General features: G+C 34.3%; 1 protein-coding gene across 2 annotated transcripts; it reads right to left on the bottom strand.

The window, feature by feature from the left end:
- Positions 1 to 3,583: 3,583 nt before the first annotated feature.
- LOC113734767 (uncharacterized) lies at positions 3,584 to 13,571 on the bottom strand. 2 transcript variants are annotated; one of them, XM_027261434.2, is made up of 5 exons: positions 13,025 to 13,566; positions 8,895 to 9,137; positions 8,703 to 8,771; positions 4,749 to 4,941; positions 3,584 to 4,515 (listed from the first exon to the last, which is right to left on the bottom strand). In XM_027261434.2, exons 1-5 carry the CDS (start codon positions 13,448 to 13,450, stop codon positions 4,100 to 4,102), a joined length of 1,347 nt encoding a protein of 448 aa, XP_027117235.2. In that variant the 5' UTR covers positions 13,451 to 13,566; the 3' UTR covers positions 3,584 to 4,099. The 2 variants fall into 2 exon arrangements, with proteins under 2 accessions (XP_027117235.2, XP_027117236.2); XM_027261435.2 differs by lacking the exon at positions 8,895 to 9,137 and having other exon boundaries at positions 13,025 to 13,571.
- Between the last annotated feature and the right edge of the window lie 2,591 nt (positions 13,572 to 16,162).

The raw sequence follows: 16,162 nt of genomic DNA, 5'->3' as shown, positions 1-16,162 counted from the left end.
TGTTGGGTCTTTTATGTCATTAATTTTGCTAAAATTGTCATTGATTGGACTTAAATAGAACGAACTTGAGAGTTTAAGTTGCAAAGTATCCAAAATTAAGAGTTTAGGGTGTAAAGCATCCAAAATTAAAGTTTAAGTTTCAAAGTAAAAAAATAATACAAGTTCGGGGATGCAAAGTGGTGGTTGTCCTGCTTTATTAGATACTTTTAGAGCTTAGTGAACTTTTACGTATGTTTGAAATTTAATTACCAAGAAACATGGATGATGAAATTTGTCTATGCAAGCAAATAGTTGGCAAATGAAACATATTAATTCTCAAAACTACGTATCAACCCTAATCCACCATACTCATACAAATAGTTTGTAATGAAACAAATTAATTCTGTATATCTAAATTTTCAAAACTATATAAAAGCCCTAATCCACCATACTCTATCGTTAATAACAAATGCTTGCAACTAGAAGTTATCTAATTAATGTACTTACTCGAGAAATGCACGTCACACGATACGATAGAGTATTCTTCGAGACATCATAATAAAGTTCTCACTCTCAGTTGAAATTTTCTTGAAATTTATTAGGACACTTAGCCAACATCTTTCCAAACAGGCAAACATGATAATCATCTTTTCCATAACGACCAACAATCTTTTCATAGCACACGGATAAACTACTACATCTTTCTTCCAAGACCTTGTTGCAACCTGTGGAAGAATCTTCATTACTCCCCTTAACCAGACTGTCTAATCCAAGATGTTCAACAAAACCTCATGTGCTGGTTATATTGGCACAAGAATCCCAAACTCTCTAAAACACTGGTCAAAATCATCAAGCAAATCTTGCACATTTTGTCCAGAGACATGAATTTCCTCAGAGACTCTCCAAAGGGCATGGAGTCCGAATCATCGAGTAGAATTTGGAGATTGGACTTTTGTACTTCGGGGGTTTACTATTCTATTTGCATGTTGCTACTACTACAGTACTACTCCTCACACTATTTATACGTTTCCAACAAAAGCCCTTTTTATAATGGTTATAAAATTAATTACAGCATAAGTTTAGATTATTTGAGAGCTAACAGCTTCGTTTAGAATATTGTTTGTAATGGTTATAAAATTACAACATAAAATTTGCATATCATCAAATCTATTTTACTCTAAAGTTAGTGATAAAAATCTTAAACAATGATCTATCATAAGCTTTTCTTTGATTTTTTTTTTTTTTTTTTTGCATTTAATGTTTCCAAGATGGAGCTAGCTAGACAATTGTTAAATTTTATTTTTCAAACTACATATTAAAGAATAAATGTGATGGGTTAAATATTAAAGGTTCTTTTAATAATTGCAAAAAAAAAAAAAAAAGGAAACTTGTCATGTACTTTTGCCTCATATAACCCAAATGTTTTTTTTTTTTTTTTTTGAAAAAAAAACTAGAGTTGAGTTTTGTAAAAGGGAACAAGTTTGGCCACAACAAATAGTTGACCAATAACTTCTATACAAAAACATTTGGAAAAACTTGGTGTCAAGATTAACATTATAAAAGATAACAAATGACACATAAACAACAATCATTAGTGGGTGCTTATGTAATTTTGTTTGAAGTAAAGTAATGTTGTTTGGAGTAAAGTAATGTAAATATGTGTTTCTATTACTTAATATTTTTTATCCACAATAAATTTTTGTTTGCAATATCACTTAATATTTTTTTCTACTAAGAATAGATATAAAAATAAATTTTGACCTTCTGTTATCATAACTATTTATTCTTAAAAAGCGTACATTTTCTTTTATATATAAAAGTGTGCATTTGTCCATAATTGCCCCTAGTCACATTTAGTAAGGAACCTAAAAGCCAAATGATAATTTTTCAATGCACTAATAATTCATTCTTTTTTATAAGTAATGCACTAATAATTCATGGGAAAGAGTACAATTCATTAGCTTTTTTTTTATGGTTTTAGTTGCAATCATCTCCAATATTTAACTAGTCTATAGTGGGAACAAAAGGCATTTTCCTAAAGTTGATATTGATAAAGTGTGACTACCTCCAAAATTTAAGAGCACAATGTTTCAAAAACTTTACTTTTATTGTTTACTCTTGCTAATTGCTTCTGAGAGAGTCAAGACTACCTAAGAAAAAATTCAGAGGTGGGAAGGAAGGAAATTTTTTTTGGAAAAAAAATTTGCCTTTGGAGAGTAATGTTTTCATTTGAGGATATACACTCATTAGTTCTATGTTTAAGGCCATATGTTTATAGCTTATAGAGATCAATTTTTGTTAATTTTGTGAAAAAGAAAAAACTTTTTTAATTTTGAATTCTTTTAAGGAAAACCACCAGGTATATATTATGGGATTTGGTGTGGAACTCTACTTGTATTAAGATTGGAACATAAAAGCACTACCTTGAAATACATTACACAAAGATATAGAAGAAATGTCCGAGCAATCTAATCTAATCAATGATGCATAACTCAACACTATTTTCCTATTTCTAGTAGGTTGGAAGTTCAAATTCCTATCTTCTCCATTAAATCTAAGACACCAAAACTTCAACAATCTCCATAGTGATGCTAGAGTATTTTTTTTTTTCTTCCCTTTCAATTTAAGCTCATAATACCATGTTTGAATAAAGTGATCTTGATTACATGTATGTGTAATGTCGTATAAATAAAGGTACTTCGGAATCATAATATCATGACATTAAACTATGAAAATGCATATTCTGAAGACAGGCTAAATATAGGCTAGCTGCAATTGGAAGTTGCCCCATTCCAATTAATTTACAAGAATTTTGTTAACGGGGTACTCTGTTAACGTATCTAATATTCACCTAACCCACCATATATATACACAGATTAACAATTATTACCCTCTCTTGCATTTATATACTTTCTCTATTCAATCTTACCCACCCTAACCCTCCCTTATATTTATTTATTTTTTCAAATTAATTTTACATTTCCTAAAATATGGCACCTGAAAATATATCTTAACGAATGTCCTATGGACATCTGTTAGAAAGACCCATTACAAAGCCTAGAATCTAGAAAACAATCATTGTTGTAGCTGCATCAAATTAGGTCCATGTCTCAATAAATTAATTACATATGTGTGATATAGGAATTGTCATATTCAAATAAATAAAACCACATGTTATTTGATACAAGCACCATCAGCTTCAGTGTGACATCTCAACCCCAAAACCACGACTTCTGAAAGTACTGAGGCTGTTAAAGTTCTCAATTGCCTAATACTGCAGAGTACTCAAAGTTATGTGTAGCAGCAGTTCCTTTAAATTCTCCACACCCAAGAAAGCCAAAACAAGTACTAAAAGTAATTGTTTGCATAAAGGCAGCCGTAAGATGGGAATATTACAAAAACGGCCTTACAAACATGAAAATTGTCATTACAAGTAATTGACACTAGACAAGCTATTGAGGTGATTCCAGATTTGATAATAGGACTAGATTGAGAAGTTACAGATGAAATGCTCCTTTCAACTAGTGGCAATGAAAACATCTGCTGGCCCAATTCCCATAAGAAATACGATATAAGTAAATACATGTAAATTTCTATAGTCAAAGATTAGAACTCCCCTTTTTCATGGTAAAATGGCACTTCCACATAAATTCCCACATCTGAAAGGATCAAACCAAAGACATTACATATAGAGGATATTGTGAACGCAAACCCCCAAGATCAAACTCCCAAAATCCCGGTATATACAAAAGGCATCTCGGTATCAGATGACCTGAATTTAGCTGGCCCCTGACACAACAATGCAGTTACAAATTGAAGAAGGTGCCTTTTTAACATGGTACTTGACCTTACATCTTCTTCTTGAAAGTTGCTGGGTCAAAGCATTCATCAAACCATCTAAAATCAACTGGAACTTAGCACTTCGGTAGTGAGGGTTCGATATCACCTACTTCTCTCGTGTTATGGGTCTTTTGGTGAGCATAGTTCCTTCCTTCCTTGATATCATCTGTCTGATCGAAACTCCTTTTTCACCTGTCAGAATCGATTTTTGCTGGATAAAGATGGTTCATGACCTTGTGTATGTAAAGGTCTTCTTGTTAGTTGCTGGCCAAATCTTTCTTTAGCCTTTCTGAATCACCCGGAGCTTAGCACTTCGGCTGCGAGGGTTCAATGTCTCCTCCTTTTCAGAAGGTGTTATGGGTCTTTTTGTGAGGATAGATCCTATCTGTCCTGATATCATCCGTCTGATCCATGCTTCTTTTTCACCTCTGTCAACAATGACTTTTGCTGGATCACATGACCATCCATCTTGGACTTCATCCTTGCCTCCATTGCAATTAATAATATCAAGAAACGTCTGCTTTACAATCCTGTCCTCCAAACTGTGAAATGAGATTACTGCAAGCCTCCCTCCTGAAGCTAGGGAATCAAAACAAGCGTGGATGGAATCCTGTAGCGTGTTGAGTTCATCATTCACTGCAATTCTTAAAGCTTGAAACACTCTTATTGCTGTCTTGATCCAACCTTGCCTCCCTCCTGATACATTTGAATTAACTATTTATCAGGCATAGATAATCATAAAGAACTTGCAACAGAGAGAACTAGTCTCAGTACCAACAACACAAGAAATCCTTGACCATGAAAGAAATATTAATACGATTATTTGATCAAGCGTATAGCACTTCTGACATTATGGGCGTCTTAGAATACAAAATTGATCATTATTTAAAAACATGTAACATTCTAAAAGATGAAAAAAATCAACCAACCTCTTGTCCTCGAAGCTGAGCTCCGAATGAGATCTACTAGCTCAGCAGTAGAATGCAAACCACCATGTAAACGGGCCTTTACTATTTTGTTCTGGATGTGGTACCAATTGCTTTCTTCTCCATACTCCTGCAGTACCTTCCCCACTTCAGCATCTGGCCATGAGTTTAGAATGTCTTCTGCTTTTAGACTGGCCTGTCATAGCACCGATCTAATTCGTTAACTGAGAAAACTAATTGCAAGGGAAAAGATTGTGGAAATCTTAGTTCAAGATTAAACTGAGCACATATTGGAAAATGTGGGCAATTTATAGTAAATCATCAGATCTTTAACCATATACAAACAGTTTTCCGTAATCAACTAGTTTCGTGGTCTCCTTCATGTGCTCTACATTACATTAGTCATCTTTTATGCTTCAGTAATTCGAAATTACCATTGTTCTGTAGTTTCACAATTTGATTCTTCTGTCTTACATGCAACCGCATCCATATTCTTAACTTAATTTGGACTAAGCCTTCTTAGTAATAGTGTCTCATTTTCAATATTGAAGATTGGATTAGTAAAAGGTTTTTTAAGTCCATATATGCAATTATTCAAAATTCATTTAAAAGCAAAGAATGCAGTTCAGAAGCATTTCTTTCTGGTTATGAGAGATTTTGTAAGCCATTATATGCTTGACACCTGAAGATTTCTCAGCTACATTCCTGGTGGTATGATGCCTAAAGCTTGCTATAAAATATTCCTAGACTTTCCTGCACTAGAATCTTCAATGTCTCTGCAGTTCTAATCAACAATGAGTTATTACCAAAATAGTTAGATAGACACATAAATCAAAATAACTACCACTAAATTTGAGTAACAGACCACTCTCTCAACTTTTTTCTTGTAAACCAAAAGTGCGCGGGAATGTGACTTTTAACTTTGCTTACCTCACTTTCTTGTGTTTAACTTTACCACACAACTTTCCCTCTATTGCAACAAAGCTGCAGGAATGGGACACTCAAGTTAAAGTGTGTAAACAGAAACCCATACTCAAATCTCATAAAAATAGAATTCTGCAGACAGCTCAACTCAGTGAAGGTTGTATGTAAAGCTTGAAGGGAGGTCTTTGACAATAGCCAAAGTGAATTTAGGATATTGGCTGAGGCTCTGACATGTCTCCAATACTGGCCTTATGCCACGTCCCATTACAGATTATTACTAATATGGATACGATGCATTTCCATACTCCTTTTAACATTAGTGTTTATTTGTATATGTGATTTTCTTCGAGCATAGCATATATGATTTATTTGTGCAGCAATATCTCAATATACATGTTTTTCTACCGCCAAACTCAAGTCCTTCTATAAGGTTTATTAACCGAATTTAAAGCACTTTGGGAGATTTAGGTTCTGTTTGTTTGGACTGAAAATCTTTTCCAGAAAATATTTTCTTCAATTTCTGGTGTTTGGCTGCAAAAGAGGTTAGGAAAATTTTCTGGTAGAAAATCTTTTACAGAAGTTAATAACTTCGGTAATTTCTGACAACTATCGCAACTTCCGGAATTAAGATACGGAATTAGAAATCTCTTGGTGTAAAATGACTTCCGGAATTAAGATGCGGAAGTTAATTTCTGACAATATCGCAACTTATCAGTCTCCTCAGCACTTGGCTATTGTACAAAACCATCAAGTACTAAACCACAGATCAAATCAACAGCAGCATCCCTGCACTTGCTGCTGCAAATCCCGCAGCTTTCCATCTCTGTGAGCTCTTCCTCTTTCTTATGTTCCTCCCTACTATTCCTTTTCTCTTGCGCCACACACAAACACAATTATGGATTATACAATTCTAGATCTAGATTGGGCTTTGCATTGAGAAGTTTTGGAGAAGAAAAATAAGTGAAGCGAATTGAGGCAGGAGGAACATTTTTAGAAGAAGAGTTAATACAATAAACATGAAGTTTCAATTGCTAATTTCTTATAATGGTTCAATCAGTGGGAAGCATATAATTTAAACTCTTTATGTCTATGATACTCAACTGGATTTGAGAGATTATGAGTTCCTGGTTCTGGTCTTTGATTTATTTTTTGGAACTTGAAAGGATTTGGATTGGGGATTGCTTGTGGGTAGAGGCAGTGATAATTAGTAGTAGCGATTAGCAAAGGAGAAATCCGGGGACGACATTATTGTTGGAGGATTTTAATTTTTTTGGAGCATTTTCATAAAATTGCACCAAACACCAGAAAATGAAGGGAAAATTAGATATTTTCCAGGAAAGGATTTTCAATGAATATGTTTCTTAGGGAAAATATTCTACATTGAAACAAACAGACCGTTAGTAAGATGCATTTCTACTAATGTAGGAAAAAGTGTTGAATGTAGAATTTGTCTATCTCTTCGTTGGTAAATAATGACGGTTTTGTCTAGGGCACTTAAGTATTCCATAGCAAAACTTTCTCTTTAAGTAAGATATTAAAGAACTTGCTACTTGACACAAATAGATAGTTCAAAGTTTATGTATAGTAATGCCCAACCACAGGGAAAGACTGAATTCCATAAAATCTAAGTTGCAAACTCCATTTAAAATCCAAGACTATAGTTATCATCATAACATTTCACATTACTTCAGAAAAAAAGCAGGGAGGTATAAGACCTCAAAAATTATTCTTCAGGTATACCTCCCCCCGGCCCCCCTCCCCCCTCATTCATTCATTCATATGTACTCATATATATGTATGCAGAGTGTGGTGTGTAGGAAGATACATGCATGTATAACCTTCTGTGGACATTAAAACCTGATAGTAAAAGAATGTAGTGGCTCTAACACTTCTTTGCCATTCATCCCTATCTCAAATCTAAATTCTTCAGCAAACAATCTTTTTTCGTGTTTCTCATTATTTCATTCCTCAAGCACTACAAACTTTCTCAAATCTTACTCCATCCGCCAGATTCACATTTTATCATGGAAGGATTAAACCTGTTATGCACTTTATACCACTAGCTATATCTTTATTTTTACCTCAATAAATTGGTATTGAAGTTCTTACTTCAGTCCATGAAAATTACTAATTTCAACAGTCAGACAAAACCCAAAAGCTAAAAATCTTGGCCACTATTTAATTCATTTTTATAATTCTTAATTGACAAAGTCAACAAAGTTGGCTAAATCTTTGTTTTTGTTTTATTACATAATTCTTGGTCTAAAATTAGAGCTGTATCTCTAATATTGAATGGTAAGAATCAGTAAGGACAGCCCTTTTGAGGTCTATAGGAAAGAAAAAGCAAAGTAAGCAAACAAGAGCTGAGGATGTGAGAAGAATAATATCACAAGAAAGGTTGCAAAAAAAAGGGAGTCACATCTGCAAATTGGTTATGGTAATGTATCCACACAAATATATTCTTTAGGGTATTTTATCCAACTTTCTAATTGGTTTGGTGCATGCAACCACTGTTGGAGAGAAATAACTTTCTGCAAATTATTTGAGCTAGTGACACTGGACATCAGTGTATAATCTATTACCTAACTGTTTTCTTTTGAACATTTGTGCTCTACTCATTCTACTTATGGCTGCATCAAATGTTAACCAGAATAAAACATGATAATATGCTATAGCAGGGGGACAGTATATATATATATATATATATATATATATATATATATATATTTTAACAGCTTAAGCAATAAATCCTCGGACAAGGCTACTGAAGTTCTGCGCAATTTGGCCAGCCTAAGGGAAAATAATAGTTGTATACCACACCCACTACACCCAACAGCAAAAAGATGCCAAAGATGCAGGGGAATACTTTTGCACATCATTCTCATCTTTCATTTATCGCTTTTTATTGAAGAAAGATTTGTTTTCAACACTTATAATAAAAAATGCTGAAGTTCCTACCTCTTTTACGAGATTTTTAACATATTCAGCACACACTTAAAACATACTACTCCACAAGGATGTGGCTGCGGTTACCTGAGGATTCATTCGCATATCAAGTGGCCCATTATTTAGCACACTAAATCCCCTTTCTGCATTGTTCACCTGCACGTGAGAGTTTTACCGAGTCAATAGCGGTTAATAGCAAAGCCTGATAACATGAGAGGTGAATAATGGTCTCCTAGATAATATTCAGATAGAAAGAGGCATAAAGTCAAAAGAGCAAACCTGCATGGATGACATCCCCAAGTCCATTAATATCCCATCGACCAATAATTTCTCGTCAATATCATGGAGGACAGACTTGATATTCTTAAAATTATTGACAAAAGTCTTTACTTGTAAGTCTGAAGTAAACTTGCAACAATCCGGGTATAAGTCACCTTTTATCCTAGCTTGAGCAATCTCATGGGCAACAGGATCAACATCCAGGCCAAGAAATAATTTCATCTCAGGGTGTGCCTTAATTATCTGTTATTTTCAGCAAGATACTTTCAGAAAGCAAAAGACAATCTTCAAGAGCTCAGAATGTAATAGTGAAAACAAGCTACAAGAGATTACTATCCTTCTTTGTAGGAAGAGTAATACATATGGTCACCTCCCTGGAAACTTTTACCAGTAGAAAAAGGGATTCCCTTCTCCAAACCAAGGAAGTTTCCAAATACTTTTATAGGATCAGTAGAAATATGATTTACTATGTTAAAATGCTAGCAAACATTAGCATACAGTAATAAAGTCAAGCACAAAGCTCATAGTTCACGTGCAAAATCCTCTCAAATAGACATACAAATAAGCTTCATTGTCTACTCGCAGTGAGAAAAGAAGTATCCATAATCTTCTATATGAATTTTAATTCTAGATACCTGAAAGCCCCCATCAACTAGCATCCACCATGCAAAAATGAAGAAAACATGACACTCTCAAAGCACCAGTCTGACCCTCTCATGGTACAAGAAAAACTCAAAAGACAAAAGTAAGCCAATAGGATACAGATGCCTTGCCACTCAAAAGTTGAACGAGGATAAGAAAATCCATTTCTAGTCTGAAAAGAATGGACATAATATAAGACTACCTTTTAAGCTCTAAGTGAGACCGTTTTTCCTTTGTTTCTTAGAACTGAAACCGGGATGCAAATAGAAACTCCCTCAAGCTAAACAACTTGGCTCAAATTCCCTTATTGCTTGGCATAGGATAAGAATGAGAATTCCTTTTATTATAGGCTTTAACAAGAAGTCAAAAACATCGTGCTTTGATGAACAACAAAATTATAATGAGTTTTGTATTTTACTCTCTATCCCTCATGAAAATCGATTAGCAGGAACCCCATTGATTTTCCCCATGCTTGATTTTAATCCCTTTTGAGATGAATCAAGAAAACTATCCTATTTGGTATACTTAGGGTGAGATTAGTCTAATAGTATAGCTGAATGTTGGGTTGAACAAACCAAAGAGATTCACTTTCCAAATACATCAACAAAAAGGAGGAAAAAAGAAGAAAAAGAAAAGATCCACCAGCCACACAAAGACTTACCAAAGCAAGAAATATCACAGGTTCCTATGATGCAATTGTCCAGGAGGAGCAAGAAAGGGGTAAGAAGCCAGAACAGTGCTGAGTGTCTACCTGATATAAAGTAGAGAATGACCTTAACAGGCAAAGCTAAGAATCATATCAGTTCATGCACAGGGATCAGCAATTACTCCTGGGTATTTTTCTAGAAGTCAGATACGTTAACCTCCTACAATTTAAATTAGAAATGCAGCAACGGACAAGGATAGGTTAATTATTTGAGCTCAAGAAAGTTACTATGGATAATTGTTACTGAATAATGGTCAATCCAATAGCTAGTATCTTTCATTTTTAAAATTTTCCAAATTTAAATTATACTGTTCAAGAATGAGAGGTAAAATGCGTGAAGAGAGTTTCAGGTAGGACTCATTTGGCTTATTAGAAATACACCAATGGACAAGGACAAGCTACTAGTTGTGCTTAAAAAGTTACTATGGATAATTGTTACTGAATAATGGTCAATCCAACAGCTAGTAGTTTTTCTTTCTAAATTTTTCCAAATTTATATATATTGTTCGACAATGAGAGGTAAATTGTGTGAAGAGAGTTTCAGGTAGGACTCATTTGGCTTATTAGGAAATTTAGCCTCACGTGCAGTTAACATGAAGCAATTTCATGAGTTTTATCACTATCTATGTACTTAGACAATCAAGAACTGTTAACCTAATATAGAACAGGTGTCACTTTTCCACCAATAATTTAGGTATTGCTATTGCTCTACCACTTGTATAATACTGACTAATATAACTATTTCCCGTTTGTTGACTTTGAGTTGCACATCAGAATTTAATTCTCTGCAGCTTCTTAGAGACCCCTCACATAAGTCAAATAAAACACCTGCAATTGTTAGAACACCGCACAGCTCAGACAATGATCCAGGCATCCAGCATAGAAACCAGAGTTCTATCATGCTTACAACCACTCGAGGGTCAAATGATGAATTCATGTACGTTGTAACATGAAATCTGTTGTTTTGAAAACAATAGGTGATCTTTCTAAAGGTAAGATCAATCACTCTGAGCCATTCAGCTTGCATTACATGAAGAATTTATCAGAGCTAGGCGATCTACAGTTGATAAATCTTGCTAGAGGAGGGAAATGGGGTCTAACAATTTGATGGTTGGGAAGATTAATACCTGGGCTAGTTAATTTGAAAAGCTTAACAAAATTTTCTCAGCATAATTTGGTTTACTCACAAATTGAACACAATTCTAACCTTATAAAAATTTGTAGATGTAGAAACATATTCAGAGCAATCAAATTATTCTCCAGAAGAAGATCCCTCAGAAGAAATCAAAGGACGCTACTATATAGAGCGAACCAAGCCTTATAATAATTTCTCATATTAAAGTAAAATAACACAGGTGATGAAGAGGAAAATCAGTCACCCAATACCTAAAGAGTCTAATAGACTAGAAACAGCATCTAAAAATGGGGATTGGTGCAGGAAAGAAAAAACCCCAAGGAGTTGGTACATGGGCTGATGCAAGAAGCAAATGAGCGGCAAGATTATCAAAATTAAAACAAGAGAAGATATTGGATAAACATATGAGAAAAATCCTCCCACTGAGATTGAGAATTAGCATCAGACAGCTTGTAAGTGCTCAATTGTAGCAGCAATTTTCTTGAATTTAATTAGCAATTAGCATGGAAAAAGCCCTTTATATGTGCTAATATATGTTACAGAAGTACATGTTGCAAGAAATAGTTCATCCTAATGAGGAACATATGAAGAGGAAACTATTGCTTTGATGGATAGTGCTCACCGCTACTTAGAAGAGTCTTTACAGTCAGTACACACTTCTGCTGATTTTCGCCCATGGTTCTTCTTCCAAAGGAAAAATTATTGCCTAGATCCATGCTATTTCCAGAAAACTTTTCTATGGTTACAATCAAGCAACTGTATTCAGCTAGAAAATGCACCAAATTGTCCTTTCAAAATCTGTTAGACCTTCCAAATCAAAAATTCAAGGTTTGAAGTCTTCCCATCCTTCTCTGACCTTACTTTAACACCACTAATCATCAGACTGCAATTTGATCTACCAATAATCATTAATTGGTTGTCTACGACTAACTTAAATAACTGCAGCAAACATGACTCACACGGAGTATTTCAGAATTATTCTCCATTTTACAACAAAAAGACATAGGGGCAATTACAAATTAAATGCAACATAAACAAACTTAAACTAAGCTAGGTACGATACAGTCACTACATTAAAGCAAGATCAACACTATTCTACGTATTCCCCTGAGTCTACTTCCCAAAATCAACATTATCTTCTTCAAAATGTGCTTTTATTTCCATGTGAGGTAGACAATTTAGCACGATTCCTTATACAATTGTGATATATGGTCATATTCCTGCTAACTAAAAAAGAAATCTCAAAACAAGTAAAAAAGAACGCATATATCAATAGGAAGGTAATTAATTAGCAAATTTCATTTCGAGGACAGATGATAAATGGTGAGATAATTAATCATCCTTATTCACCTATAGTGTATGGATATATACGTTCATTCACATTCCATACACATAATAATCTTGATACAACATCCGCCAACAACAAGTATAGGGAAATTTTCTAAATTTCTCTCATATCGTAAAGGGCATTCATATTAATTCCGATTTCAATAACGTCCACTTTATCGTATACTAAAATTCCCAAAATTGTACACTTCTCACGAATTAGGGCTCTGAACGGGCCATTCTAACTAATTCCCCCAAAATTGAAAGAAACGGAAAGGGAAATGAAACCTTAATAATGAGAAATACAGCAGAAACACATACCGCGGAGGAGTGGCCGGCAGCACCGAGGGTACAATCAACGAAAGAGCGGAGAGGCACGGAAGCAAAGACATCCAGGACTTCACCAAGCAAAACAGGAACATGTGGACAACTATTATCATTTCCATAGTACTTTAACAAGCTATCCTCATCAATCTCCCTATCCGAACGCGTCCGCCTCTTCACTTGCGACTCCACAAAGCTACTGGTCTTTTGCTTCAACACCTTTGCATTTTTTGCCTTCTGCTTCTTTTGCGCAGAGTTTGAAATACTACTGCTACTACATTCAAGTGTGGAAAAGTCGGCGGCAGCAGGGGTGATGGCTTTGGCGGCGGTGAAGCGGAAAAAGAGGGGGAATTTAGGTGGTGGTGGTAGCTTAAGGGAACAATTGTATGGAAAGAGATTTTTGAGAGCTGATTTTGCCGCCATTGGCGGTGTTGATTATCTGCCGACCATTTGCAGACGGAACTATATAAAGCAATAGTAAACTGCTGTCTCTGGATTTGCTGCATTGCACCCCCCTTTTAACTTATACTCGATTCTCACTTTACACCAATACTAGTTTTTGGCCCCCGCGCCCAGCGCGGGTAGCCCGTAGATCCTTTCTACAAAGGTAGATCCTTTCTACAAAAGCGTTTCATAGTGATTGTCTATTGGCATTTTGTTTTAGCTAGAAGTACGATGGTGTAAGCTGATCTTAGATTTGTCCTTTAACAAATATGCCCTAGCTTGTGAGGCATGAATCAGACTACAAAATGCCATAAACTTAATTTTCAAATGATTGCTGTAATATGAAAGGGTATTACTACAATTAAAAGTCAAACAATATTAGAAAAGCTACAAGTGAACACAAATACTGAAGTGTTATCAGAGTTGAATCTCAAAACCTGTATCATAATCACTCATCACTTGCCGCAGGCATCCTCTTCTTCCACCTTATTTATCCACAAAAACAAAAAAAAAAAAAAAATCAGATAAGCTGGGTAAAGGAATTAAAAAAAAAAATCCCTTGACAGGCGATAAAAGTAAGAATTCTTGTAAATATTTTTCTAAAAGATAACTTGGATGAATATTTGGTGCAATATTAGTGCGACATTTAAGGATAACATTCCCTAAAGCAATAAATAAAAATTAAGGAGATTTGGTGTTTCCATAATGAAAAAAAAAAAAGAGAAAAAATTATTTTTCTTAACATATTTTTAAAGCTTTGCAATTGTAACATTAGAAGAATTCAATGTAGATAGCCAAAAGAAGAAAGAATGCGTTAGATTTATTAGAAAACAAAGGAAAGTCGATCCAAAAGAAAAGGACGCATTTTTGGGATTATAGTAAATCTTGCACTTGCTTATACAATATGCAAGCGTTTAATTGTTGAGCATATAAACCACAGAAAAAGAATTCTAAACATAGGATAAGAACTCAAGTCAATTTGTTTTCAAAGTTTCATTTGCAGTTTGTCTTAGAAGTGTTTGGATATGTTAATACTAATATAACTATGTTTTCAACCATGTTAATACTGTTTGTGCAAAGTACTTAAATAATTAAGAGAAATGTTAGCGCAACCCCTCCTTTATGTTATTATACTTCATGAAATGCAGAAAGGTTTATGCTGGATTTGACAAAGTTGTGTATTGAAAATGTAGATAACTTAGCAATACATATTTTAAGAGAGTCTGAGATTTACAACAACGGTTGAATAAGTTGAGATTTATAAGTCGTTTTAAGCTTAACAACTTAACAATGATATTCATCACATATATAATTAATTCGTAAGATTATCAAGAAATAATTTGCAAATTTCAATAATAGAAAAGCTACAAGTGAACATAAATACTAAAGTCACAACCTATTATCCTCAATCTTGAACATGCCTTGTGCTCTCCGCAACATGCCTTGAACCACAAATTCAAACCATACTTGAGGATTTAAAATAATTGCTTCTTTTTTATTTTTCTTTCAATTTATCTAATTTTTAATATTCATTTTTAAGATTTAAAATAATTATTGATTCAAAACTATTTATGGAAGCAAAGATATGGTTTTTATAAAATAATAAGCAAAAACTTTTTCTATTTTTTTGGATTGCTTCAGGGTTAATAAAATAAAAATATGTTCTTTTTTTAATGCAACACGGCCTCAATAAGGGCATTTTCGGCATTAAGGGGGTTTTTGTTAAATGTTTGATCATTCAAAGGGTGAGACCGTTATTTGGACAAATTACAGGAATTGATTGGTAATATGGTCAAACCTCAGGGGAGGTAAATGTAATTAACCCATAAGAGAATGATTGATGGGAAGATGAGCTGAAGAGTGAGACAACGATGAAGAAATGAGAGAAAAAATGGGCATTTCTGACTCCTCGGGCTCAACCCCATCGGGTAATCCCGATAAGGTAAAGGAAAAGAACAATAAAAGGGCACAAACATGGTCAAAATTACAAGAAAGACTAACCAAACATTAATAAACGGACACACAAGTCTCCAAATTTACGGGCAAAACCTGACCACCGAGGGCATTATAGAGAAAGAAAATGCAAAGTCAATATCAGAAAATTCAGGAGCCACAAATTTAACCTTTATGCCACATTCGAAAGACCAAAATACCCCATGAAGTCATCCGAATTACCATTGAAACCGGCCCATGGCTGCACTGTAGCAAATGGACGTTCCCCCTTTTATATATTTTAAATATTACACATATTACATATTGCATCCTAAATCTTGAATTCATTCCATTTGAGTCCAATCGTTAACATCGTGAGTAGAGGTGGCAATGGGGCGGGGGACACCTCCCCCAACCCTCGCCCCTTTGCATTTTAATTCCCCCCGCCTCCAGCTTCCCCCGCCCCGCCCCGCTTCTCCCGCGGGGGCACCCGTGGGGTTAAAAAATTTTATTATATAATTTTATTATAATTAAATTTGAGCAAATAATCAAGTACTAAAATATCAACATATCACTAAATTATTATTCATTGTAACTTCACAATTGAAACTCATAAAAATAATTAAACAAAAGTTATTTGAATACAATCTAATATGATAAAACAAATATAACTAAAATAATCAAGTTTTTACTTTTGATACAAATACAATCACTAAATTAATATTGTGTTTCTTTAGAAAAAAGTGTTATTGTATTAAG

The sequence above is a fragment of the Coffea arabica genome, chromosome 3e (assembly GCF_036785885.1).
Source record: "Coffea arabica cultivar ET-39 chromosome 3e, Coffea Arabica ET-39 HiFi, whole genome shotgun sequence".
In the NCBI taxonomy this organism is placed as follows: Eukaryota; Viridiplantae; Streptophyta; class Magnoliopsida; order Gentianales; family Rubiaceae; genus Coffea; species Coffea arabica.
This window is presented reverse-complemented; position numbering and strand designations above follow the sequence as displayed.